General features: G+C 58.3%; 2 protein-coding genes across 6 annotated transcripts; one reads left to right on the top strand and one right to left on the bottom strand.

Annotated features, from left to right (window-relative positions):
• Window positions 1-552: 552 nt before the first annotated feature.
• LOC137675391 (TBC1 domain family member 10B-like) lies at window positions 553-7,643 on the bottom strand. 5 transcript variants are annotated; one of them, XR_011049954.1, is made up of 5 exons: window positions 7,508-7,643; window positions 7,046-7,164; window positions 3,003-3,143; window positions 1,996-2,161; window positions 553-705 (listed from the first exon to the last, which is right to left on the bottom strand). XR_011049954.1 is itself a non-coding variant. In XM_068421463.1 (5 exons), coding segments are annotated over exons 2-5 (384 nt in total). In that variant the 5' UTR covers window positions 3,363-3,378; window positions 3,910-4,040; the 3' UTR covers window positions 553-703. The 5 variants fall into 5 exon arrangements, 1 of the variants encoding a protein (XP_068277564.1); XR_011049953.1 differs by lacking the exons at window positions 7,046-7,164; window positions 7,508-7,643 and adding exons at window positions 3,246-3,378; window positions 3,910-4,040 and having other exon boundaries at window positions 1,996-2,255; XR_011049952.1 differs by lacking the exons at window positions 7,046-7,164; window positions 7,508-7,643 and adding exons at window positions 3,246-3,378; window positions 3,910-4,040.
• On the top strand, window positions 4,106-20,603 carry LZTS1 (leucine zipper tumor suppressor 1). Its single transcript, XM_068421462.1, has 4 exons — window positions 4,106-4,163; window positions 15,349-15,821; window positions 16,236-17,057; window positions 17,885-20,603. Exons 2-4 carry the CDS (start codon window positions 15,471-15,473, stop codon window positions 18,548-18,550), a joined length of 1,839 nt encoding a protein of 612 aa, XP_068277563.1. The 5' UTR covers window positions 4,106-4,163; window positions 15,349-15,470; the 3' UTR covers window positions 18,551-20,603.
• Window positions 20,604-22,094: the final 1,491 nt, after the last annotated feature.

The raw sequence follows: 22,094 nt of genomic DNA, 5'->3' as shown, positions 1-22,094 counted from the left end.
GCTGCTAGGCTGGGAAAGCCACGTGGAGTTTACTTTTCATTCCAGCTTTGGCTGGATTTATCTCACCTAAAATTATTGAGCGTGCAAGGAGAGAGGGCAGAGGAGTGCTGACAAGTGTTGTGTCGGTGCCACGTCACCCCGCTTTGTCCTTCAACCCCGTCGGGAAGGGCACGGTCAGAGGGGATTAGCTGGATGGATTCTCCCCTCCACCTCAAGCAAAACAAGAAATATCCCCAGCCCTGGCTGGAAATCGCTTTGTGCAGCACAATGAGGACAGTATCACGGGCACGTCAGGGACATCAGCTGGTGGCTTGGCCGCAGCGGGGCTGAGCTGATTAATATGCATCACCCCCAGCACAACAGCCTTGCAAAGCTTAAAGCAAAGCCCGCATGACACATCAGTAGCCACCACTAGCATCAGTTGAGATGCTCCTTGGCCGCACACATAAGCTCCTCTCTCATTATCTTGCAGATTGCTCCCGCAGTATCCACCCGCTCAGCCAGCACTTCCCGGCTTGGCTTCACCTCCAGTGCCTATATTGCTATTTAAAATTCATCTGCAAAAATAAAGGTACTATTTATTACACTGGTGTCCTCATCCTGTTCCTCTGGGCACCATCCGAGCCCTCCAACCCTCCGGAGCGTTTTGCAGGTTCATTTCTTTTTCCCAGGCTTGCCTCACTCTTCCAATATTGCTTCATAGCTCTGTAGGGGAAAAAAGTCATTAAATACACCTACTTCTTGCTTTTATCACTGATCTTATTATCTTGTAATTCCCTTACAGAGCAGTAAATTAGTATGAACTAAGTTATATCCAATTTCAATGGATTTGTAAATAATTCGCTACTAAAAAAAAAAGAAGAAAAAAAATCCTTTGTCATTTCTGCTTATCCTTTATCCTAAAATATAAGGGAGAAGGGACTCTTATTCAATCTATCCGTGCAAATCCACTTAGGGCTGTACCCAGGATGACTACGCTAAGTGATTAAGACTAGTATCAAGTGGAAGGGATCGGCGACTGACTCACTCACCCACTACCTGCGCCGGTCCCGGCGCTGCCAGCGGCAGCCGGAGGTGCCAGACTCGACTCGAGTGAGGTGAGCGAGGCAGACTCATCCACTCGCTGCCCAGATTTCCCCCAAGGAAACAAGTCATTGGTATTTCATTGTCTGTTTGCAGTGAGGGTACAAAAAGTGGATTATTTTAATTTTATTTTTCAGTTGGATTTTGTTGGAGGAATTTTTAATCTCTCCGTTAATGAAGGTGGGAGACAGGGGCATGTTTGCAGGGAGGCCTTTCACCAGGGCTCAGCTCCCAGTGTCAGGGAAATCCAAGCTCTACACCGTGTTGGCAGGACAGCCCCCTGGACACAGGCTCGAGCACCCCACGGCCAGACAGGGGCTGGGCGCTCTCCCTGCACTCCTCAATAACCCACATCCCTGCGAGGGCCATTTACTGTCACTCTCTGGGGCTCCCCTGCCCTGGGAAGGCGTCCAGGTGACTCGGGGAGGTGAGGCAACACCACGTAGTCAGACTCGTTTGCGGGGGCGAGGACACGGCAGACGGGGCGAGTGCTGACACGAACGGGACGGATGAGCCGGGGAGGACGAGTTTCAGCCCCGGAGGAGCTGCTCCAGCACGAGGCCGAGGGGGTGATGATGCGGGCTGGGGGCCAGCAGCCCCTCCGCAGCCAGGCAGGGACAGCCTAGGGACACAGCGGAGCTGTCACCCCCCTGCCACCCTGTCATCCCCCTGCATGGTTGAACTCCTGAGCTCCTGGCTGCAAAATCTGCCCAAGTCAGGACGATTCCTGAAAAGCTGCAGATACAAGCGCTGGCCCATCTGGTACAAATAACTTCTTGGCTTTGCTGCCTTGTTTTGTTATGACTTACTATAGAAACACGAAGCTCTGCTCGACTGAAAATGAATCATGCTTTTTTTTTGTGCCTTTTCCCCTTGAGTGAAATCCTGCTAAAACCATTCCTCTGCACTCACATGAATACACTTTCTTCTTTTCCTTCTCCTTGTTCTTCTCCTTCTTCTTCTTCTCCTTCTTCTTCTTCTCCTTCTTCTTATTCTCCTTCTTCTTCTCCTTCTCCTCCTTCTCCTTCTTTCTCCTCCTCCTCTTCTTCTTCCTCTTCCTCTCTTCAAGTTTTAGGTCCTAAAATAGCAAACTCCAGCTGACTGCTTTCAAGGCAACAAGGCACTGCAGGATTGTGGGAGCGTTGCTCAAATCAGCAGAGAAACCAACTAAGCTGCCAGGAAACAATATTAAAAAAAGCAGGGGGGTGGATCTCATCTGCCGAGCGCCAGCTCCATAAATCAAAGCCCTGCGGTCTGTGCAGAGCTAAAACCTCGCTTCTCCCGTGCTCCACCCCAGCGTAACTATTTTTGCTCGGTGTCAAATGCCCCGATAGTGGGAGTCGAGGGCTGGGATTTGGGTGCACGCCGGCGGGAGGCAGGGCAGCAGCAGCCCTAGCTGCTCCGGTTCGCACCGCTGCCTGTTCACAGGGCGCCGGCCAGGCTTCCGCAGCGGGAGCAAAGCAAACCCCGGCGCCGAGCCCCAGCCGCTCTCCTCGAGTTGTGCCAAAGGCTGGCAACCACAGCGTGACCGTCCGCGGGACACGAGCCCGGCGGGCTGATGGGTGCACAGACCAGTTTGAGACTGGTTTAGTCCCTGTCCCTGAGGACCTGCAGTCCTCTCATTCCTGGGGATCCTGCTGGGCCCATCTGCCTCTCCCTGTGCTGCTGGGGCTCTGTGTGTGTGCACGCTAATGCGGTACCCAGGATGGTTTCCCACGCCGACTTTGGGAAGTGAATGGCTGCAGCTCTCCTGCCGTACAGCCAGGCACCCGCTGTGATGTGTCCGGTCTTCCCTGACCCTGCTCCATCTCAGCGCTGAGAAGGGCAGGAGCCAACACAGGGCTTGGGGGAGCCGCCGGCCGCTCCCCAGCACAGCACAGGTATGTGCTGGAGCAGGGGGAGCCTCCCTCACTGCATACCTGACCGGGACGCAGCCACGCAGCACCGTGCACGGGGCAAGTCCAGATGTGCTGCCAGCCAGCCGGCGAATTCCTGAGCGCTGCGTCAGCTGTCGGTGGCAAACAGGCCTGCTCAGCGCACGCAGCAGGAAACCTGCCTCCCTGTAGGAAGAGATTAACGACTAGGTGAGGAAGAAGGAGGCAAACAGATTTCCCCAGGGGCAGATATACAGGGAAGGAAGGGATGTGGGAACATAACTGTACCTCCAACCTGGCTCCAGCCTACGGGGGAGCAGCGGGACGTACCGAATGCTGCGCAGCACTTGGGAAGTCAGCAGTGCATGTGGGTACCTGCTCGGCTTCCTCCTCACATCTGCACATGCAGGACGGACCTTACCTGTGGACAGGCACAGCCTGCTTGGTCTACAGAAATCAGTACCAGGGCCCCAGCCTATACCACTTCAAGAAGGTGATTTATGGTGTTTTTTTTTCTTTAGAGCATCCCTCCCCACTGTTCAGCACTGCAGGTGAGGCCAGGAGGGGTCAGGAGGCTGGTCCCCCCACATCTGCACCTTAGCACAACAGTTCCCAGCCCCACAGGAGCTCCTCAGCCCACACTGACCTCAGCCTGCTGTTTTTGGGACATTTTCAGTACCTGAAGGCAGGGCTGTGCACAGAGCAAAATCTTGCAAGGCTTGACAGCACTGGAGCCAGGACAGGAGCAGCCACCCGCGCACATGCTGCTGTGGCTCAGCTCCCCCTTGTCCTGCATTTATTTGCCTTTCTGCCTAATAAATGTACCCACAAGGGCGCTCTCAGCGCTTTCCCAAAGAGCTTTCCAAGGCTCCAGACTGAATCCCAATGCCAGGCAGCAACGGCCGCACCGCTGGTCCCAATCCGGCCGCCTTTAACCCAAAGCACCTCTCACCTCTCCTTTAGCATCCGCCCCGGCCCCAGAGCGAGCACAGGACCCCCCCCGCCGCTTCCCCAACCCACCGGCGGTGAGCGGGGCCGGGCCGGCGGGGGCGGACACCCCGCGGGCCGGGACACAAAGGCCGGGGGCTGCGCCGGGGCGGGCCGGTGCGCCGGGCTCCTCCTCCTCCTCCGCCGCCGCCGCCGCTGCCGTCGCGCCGGGGATGCTGCTGCCGCCGGGGCCGCGCCGGGAGCCACCGGCCACCCGAGGTGGGCCAAGCCCCGCGGCCGGGGACGGAGGGGACGCGGGGAGGGAGGGAGGGAGGGAGGTGGGGAGGAGCGCTGCTGACCCCCGGGGTGCCGCTGCCCCGGGAGCTCTGGGCAGAGGGACAGCGACGGGGCGCGGGGGGCTGAGCTGCGCGGCCGGGGCTCCCCCCCGGGCTGCGATCGGAGCGTGTCGCTTTGGGGAGAAGCGGCCCGGCGGGCACCGTGCCCCCGGGGCAGCCGCCTGCCCGCCCCGGCCCCGCGGGACCCGGGGGGTCCGGCACAAAGCGTCGGAGCCGCTGCCCGAGCCCTCGGGGCCGGGCTGCACAGCCCTGTGCCGGCTCTGCCAGCTCGGAGCCTCCACCGGCTCCCACAGGGCTCAGCTCCAGCTTTTCCTTCCCTCTGAAGTCTGGAAAACTTCTTTTCAAGGCAACGAGAAAATTCTGCGTGTTCAGCACCTTGGTTCAGGCTGCTTCTGGTTACACGCTCCCCAAACTCTCCGGGAAGAGAAGGGAAGGAGCGGATGCCTTTGGTTTGCTGTCGCCAGCATTGAGCCACCTTCAGGAAAGGTGGAATTTCACGGTAGAAATTATTTGCCGGTAGTGCCTGTGTGCGTGGGGTAGGTCGGACAGCAAGCGGGTGGGCAGCGTGGGTGGAAGGGGATTAGCAAGCGCGGAGGCTTGTGTGGGCATCGGGCACCTCTGTGTGCGTATACTAATCGCATCTGGATGCGGGTATGGTTGGGTGTGAGTGCAGCCCGGTGTCGCTGGCAGTGTTTTAGCCTTTCCTTGGGCGCACACACGCGTGGCCAGGCAGCTCTGTGTGGCGATGCTTTCCTCGGCGTGTGTGTGCGCTGGGCAGGCTGCAGGATCTGTGCCTGTTTGTGCACACAGGGAAATGCGTGGTGGGGAGGTCACTGCTGCCCGGAGGACGCACAGCTCTTGGGGGTGCCCGCCCCGGTCCTGGAAAGCCAGGGATTAACCTCTGCCTTCAGCAGCGGTGCTGGAGCGTTGCCGTGGCAGAAGTCAGCTCTGGGCTGTCACTTCTCACCCCGCTGATGCTCTGGATTTGGTGCCAGGTCTGTGCAGCCCGGCAGCTGCCGACTCTGGTGGGGAGCAAGCACAGAGCTGGGTCCTGGGCTCAGTGCACGATGCTCCCTTCTTTGCTCAGCTGGCTGAGGAGCTGGCACCTTGCTGTCTCCAAAGGGGCTGGATGCCTGCTTGGGCTCTGCAGAGAGCACCTCGCTTTTTCTCATAGTTCAGGCATATTTGGCCACAGGTACAGGTTCCCAGTGGAGTGGCAGGAGGGTCCAGCACACAGAAGTTGGCCCAGGATTGGGGGGGATCCCTGAGGATCCCCAGCTCCCATCCAGACCCCTGCAGCCCTGATTTCCCCCCCACCGCTGTGCCCACACACCTCCATCCCAGCCGCAGCGGCGGTACCACTACATCGCTGCTAGGAACCCCATTCTTTCCCGCTGTCCCCTTCTGCTAACTCGCCCCTGGCCCTGGTGTCAGCCACTTCCAGCAGTGCTGGGCCCCTCCTCAGCCAAGGCTGCCCCAGCAGAGCAGTGCTGGGGGGTTTCTCTCTCTTTCCTGAGTGAGCTGAGGCCTGTGAACTCGCTGCATGCGTGACTCCGTGTGCTCATCGCAGAGGGATCAGCACCCGACCCCTTTTCCCAAGCAAGCTTGCATTTCTGCAGTCATTACTGTGGCTGTCCAGATTCCTCTGGAGAGCTTGTTTTCCTCACTGAAGGCTGCGGCAAGTGGAACATGAGCAGGAAAAAAGTCCTCGCGAGTCTCTACTATCCGTTTTCCTGATACCATCGCTCCAGACGCTGATTAACCTCCCTTTGAAACCATTGCCAGGGCAGAGCCTGCCCGGCTGCTCCTCGCCTGGCCCCAGCCTCCCACACCGTCCAGCAGTCACGGCCATGCACCGTCGCACACCGTCTCCCTCCGTGCCACACCGACCTGCCCGGCTCACCTCCGCCTGCAGCCAGGCTTTTCCGAGGGTCTGCAGAGCCCTCCGTTAGCCCTTCTGCCGTATCACCCATGCAATTAATCACCAGGGCCATTAATCAGTGGGACAAAGAGTGCAAAATCATCAGTGCAATCAGCGGTGGGGGCAATTAATGGCAGCTGCGAAAGCGCGCTCAGGAACACAATCGCTCGCCACGGGGGATGCTCGCAGCTCCCTGCCAGGCCTCCAGCCGCAGCCCCGAGCACACGCGGGCTCGAGGGGCTGCGCTCGCCCTCGGAGCCCCCAGCTGTGCCGGTGCCCCCCCTGCTCCCCAGGTGACCCCCTCCTCTTGGCACCGCAGGCTGCTAAATTGGGCTGGAGTCGTTCTTTTTTCCACCCACCCCTTAGTCACTCTTCCCTGGCAGGCAGCGCTGCGGAGCGGTGGGAGGCAAAGGAACGTGAAAGGCAGGAAAATGAGATTTCAAGAAAAGCCAGCTCCCCTGCGAGCCACCGCAGCAGGCGTAGGGACTTCCAGGGCAGGCTGCCCGTGCCGAGGGTGTGTGAGACAGACCCCCCCATCCCAGGCGTGGGCAGAGGGGCTGTGGCACCAGAGACAGGGGGGGAAAGCCCAGCCCTTGCAGATGCTCTGCTGCAGAGCGGCGCCAGGTAGAGACAGGGATGCTGCCCCAGCGAGCTGCTGCTGCTCTCCCGCCCCACGCCTCCCGCGGCCCTTGCTCGGATGATATTGTCAGCCCTAAATCTATTTTCCCCTCTTTGAAAGCCTCTGTTTTGCTGCGGGCAGGTACAGTCATGCTCAGCACACACTCAGGTGAGGCATCTGCGGCATGCAGGGAGGTGGGCAGCCGCGGAGCAGCCGCTCTCAGTGCAACAGGGAGCAAAACCTGTCCGGGGGCTGGATCACGTACCTGCTTTCCTTGAGACCGTTCAAAAACCCATCCCCGTTCTCCAACAGCGAGAGCTGAGCTCCAGGCTTCCTCCACGGGACACCGTCACCCACAGAGTTCAGAGCCCGTGGTGCGAGGTGCTGCGTGGACAAGTGTGAAAAGATAGTATCACCGCAGGGAACGGGGGCTGCAGCCGCTCCTCAAGGCAGCACAGACTGGCAGAGGCAGGACTGTGGCCCTGTACTGCTCCATCACGGAGCCGTGTGGGCTTTCCTCAGGCAGTGCTGCCCATGCCCTGCGCCCTGGGGCACGGGACCTTAGTCCTCCAGCGCTTAGAAAAAGCTTAGCGCTGACAGGAAACCTGGAGGCTTTTTTTTCTAGTCCCCTGAACCACTGACTTGCATGTGTGTTTATAAATACTTCTTTCTCTTGGGATGTCTTAAAAGTCCCCCACACATAGTTGATTTGATGTTACACGTTTACCTGCTGCCCATGGGTTTGCTGTCATGGTTTTTTCCAGGAGACCTGTAGGTATAAGGCTGCAGAAAGCTCCTCTGCGGGCAGGGACAGAGAGCTGCAGCAGGAGGCAGGTTGCAGGCAGGTTGCAGGCAGGTTGCAGGCAGGTTGCAGGCAGGAGGCACGGAGCACACAGTCCCTGGGTGAGTGGAAAGCAGCGGCGAAAGCGTGCGGCCGGGAGTGGGCAGGACCTAAGTGGACAGTTGCCATTAGGGATTAGTTAAAAATAGCAGGGAATGTACAAAGATTTGGCGCGTAGGTCACAACGTCTTTCCTGCACGGATTTTTTTGCTGCTGTTGGGTTTTTATGCTTGCTGACATTAAGAAAAGACACCCCCCACACCCCTCGAGCAGGAAGACTCAACAAATTGTTTCTGGGAAGCCCCGAATGTGTGCACACGTGGCCAGTGCCTGGCTTTGGAGAGCAAATTCTGGGGGCAGGGGGACACCCCGTTGCACAAGCAGTGCTGGGATCCCTCCAGAGGTGAGGGAGCGAACGCCAACCCTGCAGCGCTTTGCAACCGGGTCCTCTCAACAGCAGTGCAACAGTTCAGACCTTCCTCTTCCTCACACCCAGACGTTTTCCTCCTGAGCTACAAGGAGATCTCCATTAATCTCCTGAGCAGCGTCAGGCCTGTGGGAAAGCCAGCGCCTTCCAGCAGAGGGTAGCAATGCACGGGCACGCTCTCCTCCTTGGAACAGGAGGATTTTTAATCATGTATCAGAGATCTTTATCTCCCGAGCCTCTGCCTTGTGGAGAACCGAGCATCTCTCCCCACAGGGCACTGGCAGTGCTCAGGTCTGAGAGCCAGGGAGGCTGCAGCCGGGCGCTTGCCCCCCTCTTGCTGGAAGAGAAAAAGCCTCCAAAAGGTCCATCTTACCTTGCCCTCGTGCAGTGACACGGGGCTCTTTGCCAGCCCAACAAGGCTGAGAGGAGCAGCACAGATTTGCTTTATGATCCCCAGATGCACCGAGGAGGTGCCAAAGGGCTAGAGGAGACCCAGCTCCTAAGCGCTTACCTGGCAGCCAGGGGAGGTGGGCTGGGCAGCTGTGGCCTGCAGGAGCATCGAGGCAACACGGGCCGTGCTCCTGGCTGCTTTTGAACCGCTTGGCAGAGGAGGAGAGACAATAAAAGGCAAGAAGATTGCAAACAGAGCCCTGTCTCCATGGCAGCATGCAGCTCCCCTGCTAAATTTTCTCTGTACGCAAAGAGGATGCTTCTCCCCTCACCAAGCGCACTCTTGGGGGCGTTTTGCAGCAGAAAGAGCCTTAGCCCAGGTATTTCCTGGTGGCTGGAGAGGGACTGGCTTGTGGAAGAAACCCTTGGCTCTACCATCTTGTCATAACCTGCGGGAAACAGGCTCACTGTCCCTCATTACTGTTTTATCCCTAATTAGGGGGACAGAGGAAGACAGGCGCGAAGCCTGCGGAAGCAGAAAGCTGGGAGGAAAAGTATTCAGGGCTCATCTCCCGTTACGTGAAGTTCTTGCTATTTTTAGCTGAACAGGCAAGCCCTTTCCATCAGTTAGACCCCAGAGAAAGCGCGTGGGAGACGTGTAGGACACCAAAGCTCACCGGCCAGGCTGCTGCAGGCAGGCAGGAATTAAAGGACGGCATCTCTGCAACTCCCCAACCACGCTCGGAGGCACCTGCAAGATGTACGGAGACCCTGAGCTGCCTCGGGCAAGCCAGTCCTTTCTAAGCAGCTTTTTTGGATGCCCCCCACGCTCACACCCCGGCAGATTGTGTTTGACGGGGTCGGAAGTAGATGCGTGAGAAGGGGCCTCGCGGATCCCAAGCGAAAGCCCTGCTCAGCTGTCACCCACCCCGGCACCAGCTGCCAGCCCCAGACAGCTCCCAAAATAACTAACCCACGGCGGGGACACGAGGGCCCCCTCGCCCTGTGCCCGGGGAAGGAGCTGTCGTTTCGCACCTGCCAGCCTCGTGGGGACGGGTCACTGCCGATGGTACCTTCTGGAAGGTCCGCCCTGGGAACGGGAGCCCTCTCTCCCCGACGGCATCCCTGGGCTGCAAAAACCCCTCCCTGCTTTAACTGCAGTATTAGTTGTTCATTAGTGGGGAAAAACCAGATGCTCTTAGGAATTAAGTAAGCTGAAAAGATCTTTCTCTCCACCCCAGGAATATTTAATTATGTCTCATACCAGCGTTCCCTTTGTACCAGAGCATGACTGGTGTGACTTGTGTGGGCGCTGTGCTCAGCTGCTGACTCACCCGTGAGCCCCAGGACCCGGGAGGCTGCTGGCAGGAGCGGCAGGAGGGCTGGGTGTTTCTGGGTGGCACAGGTGGGGTGTCTTTGCCTGAAGGTTGGGAGCTGGAGGGTCCTGGAGTTGCATTTAACCTAAAACAGAGTGAGAAAGCGTTTGGATTCTGGTCTGAGCAGAGAACTGGGGGTGTCACGGGTAGGACAGAGCGTTACTTACAGAAATATACGGCACCAGGAGCATAAAGGAGAGCTACAGACCAAGCCAAGGTGGTAATAACACAAAGCATGAGGCTCCCGGAGCGGTGCAGGGATATTCCCACGATGCCCTGCTTTTGCTGTGCGTGCATCCAGCGAGGGATGGGGCCAGCTCCTCTTGGGGACACCCCTCCCCGAGGTCAGACGGGGGTACGGGGAGGAGGGAGGCTGGGACTGTCTCGAGCCCAGCTCCTGATAACACTGGTTGGATTTGCTTGCATACGAAGCTATTTAATATAAACTGCAGCTGCCCTCTCCCAACTTTGCTCATCTCCCGACTTCCCTGTGGGCTGTAACTCCCTGAAGGCTGCTTTTCCTGGGAATAAACAGCTGCTGGCTGAGGTTGCAGCCTTTCAGCCACCAGCAACAAGGTTTGTCTCATGTCTAAGTCCCTCTGGGGCTAGGGAGACAGAATAATGCATCCCTTTTTCTAGCCCACGCATTTGCTGGTGCTATTAGTTCGTGCCCAGGCTAACTGTCCAGTAAGCATTTGCTGGAGAGAAAGCACGAGGCTCTGCAGAAACGCAGACGCTGAAAGTCATGGGACTTTGCTGACTTACACCAATTTTCTGTGGGTTGAGCAATCGTCCCCGGGCAGGGACAGGAGCCTCTCCCTGCTCAGCCAGGGCTCCCGCAGAGGGAAACGCTGCCCGTGGAGGGACCGGGCAGCATGGCAGCAGGCACAGCACAGCGGGTGTTGAAGCTGATATCCTCTAAATCTCTCTCTGCCAATATGATTCATTGTTCATTTGAGAAATTCCTCTTGTTCTAGTACTGGCTTCCCCAAACCAGTCGCCTCAGTGCCGTCTGTGTCATCACACGGATGATTTCGCCCTGCTCTCCCATTAAAGCCACTTGTTGCCTCATCCACGGTCAGGACCGGCGCCTCGATTGCTTGGTGGATAGAACAGGCGTACACAGCTCCTTCAAGCTCTTCCCAAAGCTGATGCTGAATGCAGCGTTGATTTCTGGCTTTTCCAGCAGGGCTGGCAGGAGGAAGGGGGGCATAAGCGACCTTGACCTGAGCCGCCCTCGATGCTGTCAATGGGCTCCAAAACGGATGCAATTGCCTTTTGTTGCTTTTTTCCCTATTGAGCAATTGCACCTTCACCTCCCGGGCGTGCAGCAGGACCGCTGGTAGGAGCCCAGCTGCCAGTGGACACTGGCAGAGACACACAGCCTGCTAGTGCTGCGCTGGCGTGAAGCCCACCCAGATCCCTGCCAAAGCCACTGCTGGCTCCTCTAACAAGCACCAGCCCGTGGGTGTGAATTCTCTTAGTGTTCATTGAAATAACATTAAGTGTGATGGACTCCTGGGCTATTGGAGTGGATGTAACGTGTAATTGAGGCTGGTTGTCCTTCATCTGGAGTGTCCCCCTTCCCTAATGGCAAATCAGGGCAGAACACATGGTGCGCGCTTTGTGAATCCCGGACTCAATTCACTCCCTGCCTCCCATCAAAATGATCCCAATGAATGTCAATGAATGAGCGGGGGACAATGAATGAGTGAATGAAAGCCTTGTAATGGGGCCCTTCACCGGCACCCAGCCGCAATTGAGTGCCACAAGGACGGCGTCTGCCTGGGCGGTGCTTGAATTCATCCCCATTAGCACAATTAGGGTGAAGATTACAGGGTGGGGGCAAGGTCGGCTCCGCTGATGGGGCTCTCCAAGCCCTATTGCTGCCATTTCTTTGGAGACCAAAATGAGCAGGTTTCGGAGAGCCTGGCTCCAGATGGGCGCGGGGAGAGCGGGCTGAGCACATCGGGCTGAGCAGAGCCAGGCAGGTGGCTCAGGCAGCCCAAGGTGGGTCCGTCTCGTCAGCCTGGTCTTCGTTAGCATGCGGGGTTGAGGGTCCCAAAATCAGAATCTAGTTTTGATTGCAGATCCCAAATCCAGCTCAGTGGGATTGCTGCACTCCAAATTTGGTATTAAGCCCTTCTCTTCATTAAAAAAATGTAAGTCAGATGCTCCAGGTAGTATGTGCATGGCTTTTCACCATGGAAATGCCCACGTTTTCCCCTGGGGCCACATTGGTGGTGTCTCAAAGACCCAAATCACTGAGTAAAACAGGGGCACATCTCCTGGCAGTGACAGAGGGGAGGAGGAAGGAGGCTGCTCCTGGATCCGGGCTCTTGGCAGCTGCTGCTGCTTCTGTATTATCTCTGCATCTCCCAACAAACACCCAAATGTGGGGGCGCATCTGCACAGAAATTATGAATAATAATTCAAGAGGGAAGAAGAGTAGGCGAGAGAGCGCAGGGGAGAAGGAAGCTTTCTCATACCGAGGGGAGAAGAACAGGATCAGCAGGGAGGGAGTAACACTGCGAAGCCTGGAAGGAAACAAAGGCTCTTGCTAAGATGACCCGTCTGGGGAAGGCAGAGAGAAAGGTACTGCCTGTGAAAACTCTGCGAGGCAGAGGGAAAGGCTTCAAAGAAACCGTGCTGCAAGGAGATAAGATTAAATTCCTGCAGCCCATTCAGAAAGGAGGCAACTGGGAGAGTCGCTCTCCCACGGGCGATGGCAGGGTCGGCACGGCTGCAGTGAACGTGGGATGCCATTCATTTTTTCCCCTCTTTCTGTGAAAGAGCGGCTGCATCCACACCTTCAGCCCCTGATCCCAGGGGTCTGGCCCACACTGGCCAGGTGCTCACTGGGGGTCCATCCCACCACTGGACCCCCACGCCTCCCGGCTCACCACTCTACCTCACTGGGGTTTGTTAACAGCCCCTTGAAGTCCCACGCAGGGTCATGGAGCAGAGGCAGTGCCCCTTGGCACAGCATCGCCCCGGGGGTTCAACCACCACGCACCCCATCTCCAGCACCCTCCCTGCAGCGGCACGGACTGGCCCACCCACCATTGCCAGGGCATTTTCAGGCCTTGCACTCTCAGTATCACATTTTTTTCCCCCCCAGCTCCTTTTTGCACTTTGCAGTACGCCCAACCTAACCCAATTGCTGCCAAGCGTGCAAAAGCCCTTAAAATATACATATATATACATGCATCTAAATATATATGTACGTTCATAATGACTAGTTTTTGTTTGGCTCAGCAAAGCAATTTGGCTCCCTGCAGAGCCACACCGTCACTAGATTTGCCGCAGGAGGATGCAAGCATGTAGCACAGAGGCTGAACAAGGAAGGGGGACAAGCCTGGTCCCCCAAAGCTGGAGCAGAACCTGTGCCCTCTGCTCGCTTGGCGTGCTCCCAGCCACGCTGCCTCCAGAGCCTTTCTCCTGCTCACGCCACGCGTGAATGCCAACCCCTCCACAGCTTTCAAAGCGTTCATTTTTAAATCGAAAGAGGGAAGAAGGAGAAAAAAGACATGCCCAACCCTCTCAGGCATGTGTAGGAGGGCTGGGATTGATGGAAACGCCTCCTGCCAAGAGGCTGGAAAGTCCCAGCTCTCCCTCCCCACATGTCTGCAGGCACCCAAAAAACTCAAGGGGCCTCCTTGCTCCCCAGCAAGGTGCTCCAGCCACGGGGACAGCGAACCTGGCATCCCCGGAGCACCAGGTCCGTGCACCCTGCGCTGCCTCATGTTTTAAGGCATCAAACCTCCCCGACACCTCTGCCGTAGGTGTGTGTAAATACAGCGGCTGCTTTGCCCCCGCTCGCTTGCACACGTTGAACGTGTCTCCGGGATGCTGTCACTGTCGCTGGCAGCCTGGCTGCTGTGACACTGCCTTCTCCCTTCTGCAGGCACACACACACACGAGCACAGTGTCGGGAACACACGCTGGCGAAGCAGCCTCCTGTGCCAGTTATCCTGCTCCCCGCAGCGATTCCTCCCCCTCCGTGCACATCGTGCCTCTTACCCTGTAAAACTGAACGGAGCCAAAGTCATCGATCGCTTTTAGCGTATCAGCATCCAGGCAGCAGCTCAGACCTTGGTACTTGCTCCTCTTAATCTCCCAGAAATGGATTTAGGGATTAAAGCAGATATTCTGTCTTTCTGGGATTCTTTGACACTTAATCAATCTGGGTCCTCGGGGCACAGAGGAAAAGGAAACAAGTGAAGCTGAGGGATGAGCGCAGGTTTGTGTCACCCTGTTCGGGATGCAGGACATGACGAAGCACGGGAAAAACACAGGAGTGACCCTCCAGGCCTTGGGGACGGGGCAGCGGGATGCGCTGGCACACCGTGCCTGTGCCCCCCGTCACCCCACCCTCTCCCCGCAGACCCCGAGCGCTCTCCCGCTGTCGGATGATGTTTTACCCCCGGGATGCCCGCTTGGGCGATGGGAGCCCAGCGTGGGGCAGCTCCGGTGCTGCCAAGAGTGGAAGCTTTGAGCTGCTTCACACACAGCAGAGAGCAGAAACATTTCCCATCTCATCATCCTGTGCAGCCTTTAGCTCATTTTGATTACGCATTAACTCCTGCCTACGAGCAGCTCTTCCCCCTTCTCCCCACCCCACCCTTTAATTACCTAGATGGAAGGTGCAGCTCCGTTATGGCCCTGACACTGGGAGACAAGTGCCACAAAGGCCACCAGGAGCCGGGATTTTATTTTATTTTTTTTTTCCCCATAGCAAAGAGAATTAATGCACAACCCTGCATACCTCTGAACCGTAATCACAATACTTAGCACACACAGAACGCCTCTCCTCCCCTGAAGTGCTGCACAGACATTAAGCGTAATTAAGCCTCACAGCATCCCTTTTCAGGCAGGTTAAGAGGAGCACTGAAAACTGGAGAGAAACCAGGGAGCGACAGGCTGATGCAGGGGAGGTTGTGAGTGCATCTCACAGCGCTGAGCGCGGTTGTCAGGGGATGGGATCCACCCGGCACGGCACAAGCAGGAGGCACGGGCATGTGTTGGAAGAGGTGCAGCGTACACAGCATCTCTTGAGGAGCTCCAGGCACGGGGCAGGATGTGCCCAGCCATGGTGCCATGGCAGCTGCCAGCCAGCCCAGGGGACACAGGCAGCTTGTGGGCACAGGGAAAAGCCCTGCTCATCCCTGCTGCCCTCCTTCACACGGGGCTTCTGCGGAGGGATGGGGAAACGCAGCCCTGGGCTGGCAGCAGGTACCAGCCTCAGCAGGCATTCCCCTCCCTGTGCACACACCCGAGGACCGCCCGGCTCATCCACACACACCCCCCCAGCCCGGCACACGCTGACCCATCCCCGGACACACACGTGTGCGCACTGAGGTGCACGTGTGCCCTTTGCACAAGCCCTTTCACGCGCCGGTGCCAGCTCGTACCCAAACGCGCGTGCAAGGCGTGTGTTCACACGCTCGTATCACCAAACCGCTCCTGCCAATGCCCAGAATCGCACCCCCCTCCCAAACCCCTTTTTCTCACCCCACCTTTGCCTCCCCCAGGCGCAGCGAGGTCTCTGCTATGATCGCAGCCGCGGCCGTCTCTGCTCGCTGCCCGGAGCCCTCGGCGCGCGGTTCGGCCGGGCTCCGCTCCCCCTGCCGCTCGCCCCCTGCCCGGGAGCAGCATGGGCAGCGTCAGTAGCCTCATCTCCGGCCACAGCTTCCACAGCAAGCACTGCCGAGCCTCCCAGTACAAGCTCCGCAAATCGTCCCACCTGAAAAAGCTCAACCGGTACTCGGACGGGCTGCTCCGCTTCGGCTTCTCGCAGGACTCCAGCCACAAGTCCAGCTCCAAAAGCAGCAAGAATGAGGATTTCTTCTACATCAAGGTCAGCCAGAAAGCGCCCGGCTCCCACCGAGCGGACTACACCTCGCTTGCCAGCGGGGAGCTGGGCAGCCAAGCCGGGACGAGCGGCATGGACTTCGGGACGCCCACGCCGCAGAAGCTGATGCCCTTTCCTGGTCAGCTGGAAGTGGTTAGTAGAGGACACGGTGGTCCCAGAAGCAGGGGGTGCCCACTGGACCGTGTCTGCCCTCAAAGCGGGTGCAGGTCCCACCACAGGGCTGTCCTGGTCCAGGAGGAGGCTCAGGGAAAAAATAGTTCGTGCCAAGGCAGTGGGAGGAGGGGGGCGGCGGGGAGGTGCGGGGGGCACCCCACCACCCTCCGCTTCCAGGGATTCGGATCAGCAACGTGACCCGTGTCCTTTCACTCCCAAACGTCCCTCCCAACTGAGGCAGTTTTAGCCATCACCATCCTCCCGAGCTTGTGGCCCTTGAGGGAGCCCCAAGCTGTCCCCGCCACGGGGGTCTCATCCTTGGGGGCAGACGGGATGGGGGAGAACACACGCCGTGGTGTTGGTCTGTGCTGAAAGCTCTGCTCTTCTCCCCAGGGCGCAGAGAAGCCGCCTGCACGACCAACCGCCTTCAAGCCGGTGCTGCCCCGGTCCGGCGCCATCCTCCACTCCTCCCCGGAGAACGGGGGTCACCTCTCCCAGCAGCTGCACCCCTCGGACAAAGCCAAGGAGCAGGAGCTGAAGCCGGTGCTGTGCTCGGGGGGTCTGTCCGACTCCGGCAGGAACTCCATGTCCAGCCTCCCCACCCACAGCACCAGCAGCAGCTACCAGCTCGAGCCCCTTATCACACCCATGGGACCCATCAGCCGCTTCGGGGGCTCAGCCCACAACATCTTGCAGTGCGCCATCATCCAGGACAGCAACATGATGAGCCTCAAGGCCATGTCCTTCTCCGATGGGGGCAACAAGATCCTCAACCCTGGCAAAGCCCCCCACCACCACGCCGCTGAGAAGACCACTTGTATCCGTTCGCCCATCTCCACGGATGAGTCCACCATCCAGGAGCTGGAGCAGAAGCTGCTAGAGAGGGAGGGAGAGCTGCAGGAGCTTCAGTCGAGCTTCGAGGAGAAGGAAGTCAGCTCCTGCCAGGCTTATGAAGAGAAGCAGCGGCGCTGCAAGGAAGAGCTGGAGGGCCTCAAGCAGAAATGCAACAGCAAGCTCAAGCAAACCTCGCAGAAAACCCAGCGGACGCAGCAGGTCCTTCACCTCCAGGTGTTTCAGCTGCAGCAGGAGAAGAAGCAGCTCCGGGAGGAGCTGGAGAACCTCATCAAAGAGCAAAACCTGCTGGAGACCAAGCTGAGGTCCTACGAGAAGGAGAAGACCAGCTTCGCCCCGGCGCTGGAGGAGACCCAGTGGGAGGTAAGTGGCACTGGAGCACCAGGAGGTATCTGGGGCTGCCAAGGCCGAAAGCAAAGCGTGCGTGTGGAAGGTGATGGCTCCGGCACCAGCCATAAACCACGCAGCTCTTCTCCATCTCCATACCCCCATCCAGCAGCACCGCGGAGGGGCTGAGCAGAGCAGGTGGTGCTCACGCCAAGCCCAGGCTGGAGGAGATAGATATTAAAGCCGAGGAGAGCCCTTGTCTGTCACATGGAGGTGCTGTAAGGTATAATTGAGTGACTCTCTGCCCCTCTTAACCCCTCGGCACTTCACAGCACATAAGGAAACGACGACTGCATAAAAAGCCCAGTCATTAAAATAACTTTGCATTGCCAACCTCCAGCACAGGGTTTTTCAGGCTGCCTGGCCCCAAGCAGCAGCAAAGCTGCCTTCCCACGTGTGAACAGGAACTACTGGGACTTGCCGTGGTCATTTATTAGGGAGCAGTAAAACCTTCCGCTCTGTGCTTAAGCTTAATTTTCTCCCTGATTGGGTATCGATGAACAAAGGCCATTAAACTGCTGAGAATCCAGAAGCGAGCCTGCTCGGCCGCCTGCAGAACACACCTCAGCTGAGGGGTGTCAGCTCCTTAAACCCTCCATGTCAGCTGGGGTGTTGGTGCATGGAGAGCATGGGGTCCCCTCCAGCCCCCCCGAGAGCCTGGGACATTGCTCCCTGTGCTGAGGCATCTCCCTGGAGGGGCTTTTGTGGCTGGGGTCTCCACATGGCTTGCATGGAGTACCATGGGTGCTGCGGGCTTTCTCCGAGGCACAGCCCTAACTCGGGTGCTGCGTCCCTCCCCACAGGTGTGCCAGAAGTCGGGGGAGATCTCCCTCCTGAAGCAGCAGCTGAAGGAGTCCCAGACAGAGCTCAACACCAAGACCACCGAGATCCTCAGCCTGAAGGCTCAGCTGAAGGAAGTGAGGGTGAAGATGGAAGGGCTGGAGATGAAGACCCAGGACCTGGAGGGCTCCCTGCGCACCAAAGCCATGGAGCTGGAGGTGTGCGAGAATGAGCTCCAGCGCAAGAAGAACGAGTCCGAGTTGCTGAGAGAGAAGGTGAACCTGCTGGAGCAGGAGATCGTGGACCTGCGGACAGAGCTCGCCGTCCTCAAGGAGCAGCTGAGCGAGGCCCGGGAGGTGGCCAGACCCTGCGCCGTGGTGGACGATGCTCAAGTCCTGCAGGGAGAAGTGGAGAGGCTGAGGGCAGAGCTGAAGGCTGAGCGGGACAACAACGAGCAGATGACCTCCAGCTTCCAGCACGAGCGGCAGACGTGGAAGGAGGAGAAGGAGAAGGTGATTCACTACCAGAAGCAGCTGCAGCAGAGCTACCTGCACATGTACAAGAGGAACCAGAACCTGGAGAAGATGCTCCAGCAGCTCGCCGCGGGGGAAGATGGCAAGGAGCCCATCGAGCTGGACATACCCGGCGCCGACGTCCCCTACGAGGACATCATCGCCACAGAGATCTGAGCCAAGCCTGCCTCCTCCTCCCTGCAGCTCGGGCGTCTCTTCCACAGCATTGTACAGTTCAGACGAGCCATGTATTTATTAGCGGAGCTGGTGGCCTGGCCAGCTCGCCAGCCCTCTCCCCTCCCTCGTCGCGCCGCGGTGATGCCCTCCGCTGCCTGTCGTGTTACAGAGGTGAACAAGCAACTCGTGCCAATGGTGACGTGCCAGCAGCTGCCCCTCACCCCTGCCTTGGCAGCATCCCTTCTGCCCCCTTGTAGGACGGAGAAGCCGGCAACGGGGGCCATCGGGGACCAGGACTTCAGCAAATAACCTCCTGTCGGGTGACGAGATGATGCAGAACTCCCAGGGGATGCTCTGCTCCAGGCTCGGAGGGGTCCCATGACAGCCTGGCTCTGGGGACGGGGACACCACAGCCCTTTGAGAGGAGTTGGCCATGGCATATTCCCAGTGCCACTCGCAGCCCGGGGGAAGCTCCAAGCTGCTCTCACACCTCCTCAACCTTCCTCCGGTCTGTGCTGATCCCCGTGGGACCAAGGAGCTGCCTCCCGCCGCCAGCACAGGCTGCACATCCACTTCCCCGTCCTTCAGCTGCTGTGGTGCCTCAGGAAGGACCCGACCCGCACACACGCACACCCCACCTCGTCACAGCCACCACCCCCACCCAAATCACCTTTCACTAACGAGCACAGCCCGCACTGCACCCATCCGGTCCCTCCTCCCTGGCCCTGCACAGACACGGCGAGCCCAGTGCTCCCCGCGCCCACAGACCAGGACTCCGTGTCCCTTTTCTCCAGCTGCCAGACAGGCAACTGGATTTAAGAATGATCAGAAATTTCCAAGCCACGTTCTGACCTGAAGAATCGAAGGGGAGGTGGGTTGTATTTGCCCCCCAACCCCACATGCTCTCACTTGCTCTCTGCAACCATCCCTCCTGGGAACCCCAGCTGCCTTATCCCCTCCCATGCCCTTACATCCACGGATACCATCAACAGGAGCTCATTAAAAAACCCCAAACCAACCACTTTCATTTTGTTTTCTACCCCAGCTCTTAAAATTTCCTCCTGCCCCCAGCAAGCCGATAACAAGGCTCCAGTGCACAGCACAGCGGGGACCCTCCCGTTGCCCGTGGCTTGGCATGGGCCAGGAGGGAATGAGCTGGTGTCCAGCTTGCTGGGGTGGAGGTCTCCAGCCGGGACCACTTTGCACTACCACAGTGGTATTTTTACTGCCATGTGTTTGTTTTCCCACTAGCGAGCTGGGCACCAGCCCGGGAAGCCCTGTCCCAGGGCTGGGAGGGGGGGTCTTGCACGATCCTATGCCACAAATTCAGCCAAGGGCTCAACACTGCGCACAAGAAGCAAATTTCAGCATCCCTCACCCCACTGCCTGTGAAGGCAACACACGGACACCAGCCTGTGCCTTCCACACACACCCCCGAGCACCCCACCACGCACCACCCAGAGCATCCTGGCGCACAGCACAAGCCCATCCTTAGCCAGGATCCGCTGGAGAAAAGCCAAGCTCAACTCCTGCGGCTGTAGGTCGGGGCCACGTCGCATCAGCCAGCCCTGCTGAAGGATGTTTTGGAGAGAAGACCAGGCACGAAGGACAGCACCTGGCTCTGACTTGCGAGGCCAGAAGGGATTTTCTGCATCATCCAAGCCACAGCCCTGTACCGAGGGCTCTGCACCCCTCGCTGGAGCCAGGGCACGGGGACAAGGACCTTCCCAGTGCCACACACACGGGGTGCGGAGGGGAGCAGAGCCCTCCCCGGCTGCCCCGTCCCGCAGCCCCGCGCCCGCCTGCACAGCCCCGTTCCTGCTCCCGCTGGCCTCGGTGGCCCCGGCCCCGTCCCTGTCACCCCGTGTCCTCCCCAGCCAGCGCTGTACGATGTGATCGCCCGGAGGCACCGACGTGCTGCCTTTGCACAACGCTGTGTGTGACCGTCCGCGTCGCAGCCGTGTCGCTCCCGGTGTGACCGGGCTCAGCCTGTACATATAATTATTTTTCTGCAGGTTTTTTTTGGATGTTATTTCTGGTGACTGATGTAAACTACTGGTAATTTTATGTTTTTATTTATAAATAAATTTTTTAAAAGTTATTTAGCTTCTCCAAGTGCCTGGCTCGGCAGCGTCCGGAGGGTTTTCATTGCCGGTGAGCAGCAACGCAGGGCGATGCTTCACCGTGCCCCCTCACATCACCCCCCCAAGCCACAAACCATTTATCACGGCACACCAAGGTCCCCTTTGGGGACATCCTTCCACCTGGCCCTGTTTGTTTCCAGCCCCGCGAGCGCTTTGCTGCGTGGGAGAGCGGCGTTATCTCCGCCGTGCAGCTGGGATAACCCATGCGTGGAAAAGCAGCAACTTGCCTCCAGCAAACACGGGGGTAACGGAGAGGAGGAGATAATCCTCCTGGCCCCGCTCCCAGCCCACACCCCACGGGCTTCACCCTCCTGCTCTGCAGGTGAGGCTGATTTTCATCCCAACACCACACAGCCCAAACCCCCCAGCCCCAGCGGTCCCCGACCCACCGTGCCCGGAGCGGGCAGGTCCATCTCCCAGCCAGCAGAGGCAGAGAAAACAATTACAGAGGGAGAGATACAGTGAAAACGCCTCAACAAAAGACAAGGACATGTTTTGGCTCTTCAAGCTGTTTTCCTCCAAAACGTATCAACTCAGAGCCTATTTGCACTGCACGGATCTGGCGGTTTCACAGGTCTAAACAGCACCGGGGGAGGTAAAAGGGGATGTTGGGGGGCAGAAATTAGGGGGAAACACTCAAATTGCAGAAAGCACTATTCATCCTGACTCATCTGGCTGTTCCCACGGGGTACTCGCCCCACTGCAGCACAGGGTCGGGGGCCCAAGCCATGCAAAAACTGCTCCGTGCCCCCCAAAAGGGCACTCGGCTCCTACTGATGCTTTCCAGGGAAACCTTGGCTTTGCTCACACTGCCCGAGGGAAGTTTATTTTTGGAGCCTTTGAAAACTGTTGAGGAGGAAGGAGATAGAAAACCAGCTGCCAGGGCTCTTTCTCCTGAGTGGCACCTTCTGTTACACATCACCCCCAACCATCACCTACCCCTGCTGCCGGCTCAGCTGAGCCCTTCCCAGGCTTGTCCACGTACCTGGGTCAGGGGAGCAGTGAGAAGACCCCCCAAGCTGGCTGTTGTCCCTGTCCCACAGAGGTCACAGCCAAATTGCAGATGCTGCAGCGCAGCAAAGCAGAGACTTACCAGGGCTGAGCAGCCACAGGAGTCAGGGCAGGTCCAGGAGGAAGCGCAGCATCCCTGAGGACATGTACACCCTAAGGACAGCTTCTTGGCAATGCCAGGACACTGGGAAGATGAAAATCCCAGCCCTGGGCTGCTGCTTCCATTAAACCAGGTGAGGGTCCCACCCCTTTTTGACCAAAACCCTAATGAAGCTACTGATGAGAAAAAGCTGTGTCCTGGTGGGGCTCCAGCATCCTCTGCCTCAGGAGGCAGCAGGAATCGGGTAGTGGGCACCACCTGGCCCTTGTAGGGCTGCTGCATGAATGGG

This window comes from Nyctibius grandis, chromosome 33, assembly GCF_013368605.1.
Source record: "Nyctibius grandis isolate bNycGra1 chromosome 33, bNycGra1.pri, whole genome shotgun sequence".
Lineage (NCBI taxonomy): Eukaryota > Metazoa > Chordata > Aves > Nyctibiiformes > Nyctibiidae > Nyctibius > Nyctibius grandis.
The sequence above is the reverse complement of the archived record's forward strand: the minus strand, read 5'-3'. Positions and strand labels throughout refer to the sequence as shown.

Coding starts and splice junctions, on each gene's coding strand:
- LOC137675391 (XM_068421463.1), bottom strand. CDS start 3,362: ATGTGCAGATGTGAGGAGGAAGCCGAGCAGGTACCCACATGCACTGCT. Junction 3,144..3,287: donor CAAGTGCTGCGCAGCATTCG/GTACGTCCCGCT, acceptor CTCTTCCTACAG/GGAGGCAGGTTTCCTGCTGC. Junction 2,162..3,002: donor CGTGGCTGCGTCCCGGTCAG/GTATGCAGTGAG, acceptor TTGCTATTTTAG/GACCTAAAACTTGAAGAGAG.
- LZTS1 (XM_068421462.1), top strand. CDS start 15,471: ATGGGCAGCGTCAGTAGCCTCATCTCCGGCCACAGCTTCCACAGCAAG. Junction 15,822..16,235: donor TTCCTGGTCAGCTGGAAGTG/GTTAGTAGAGGA, acceptor TCTTCTCCCCAG/GGCGCAGAGAAGCCGCCTGC. Junction 17,058..17,884: donor TGGAGGAGACCCAGTGGGAG/GTAAGTGGCACT, acceptor CCCTCCCCACAG/GTGTGCCAGAAGTCGGGGGA.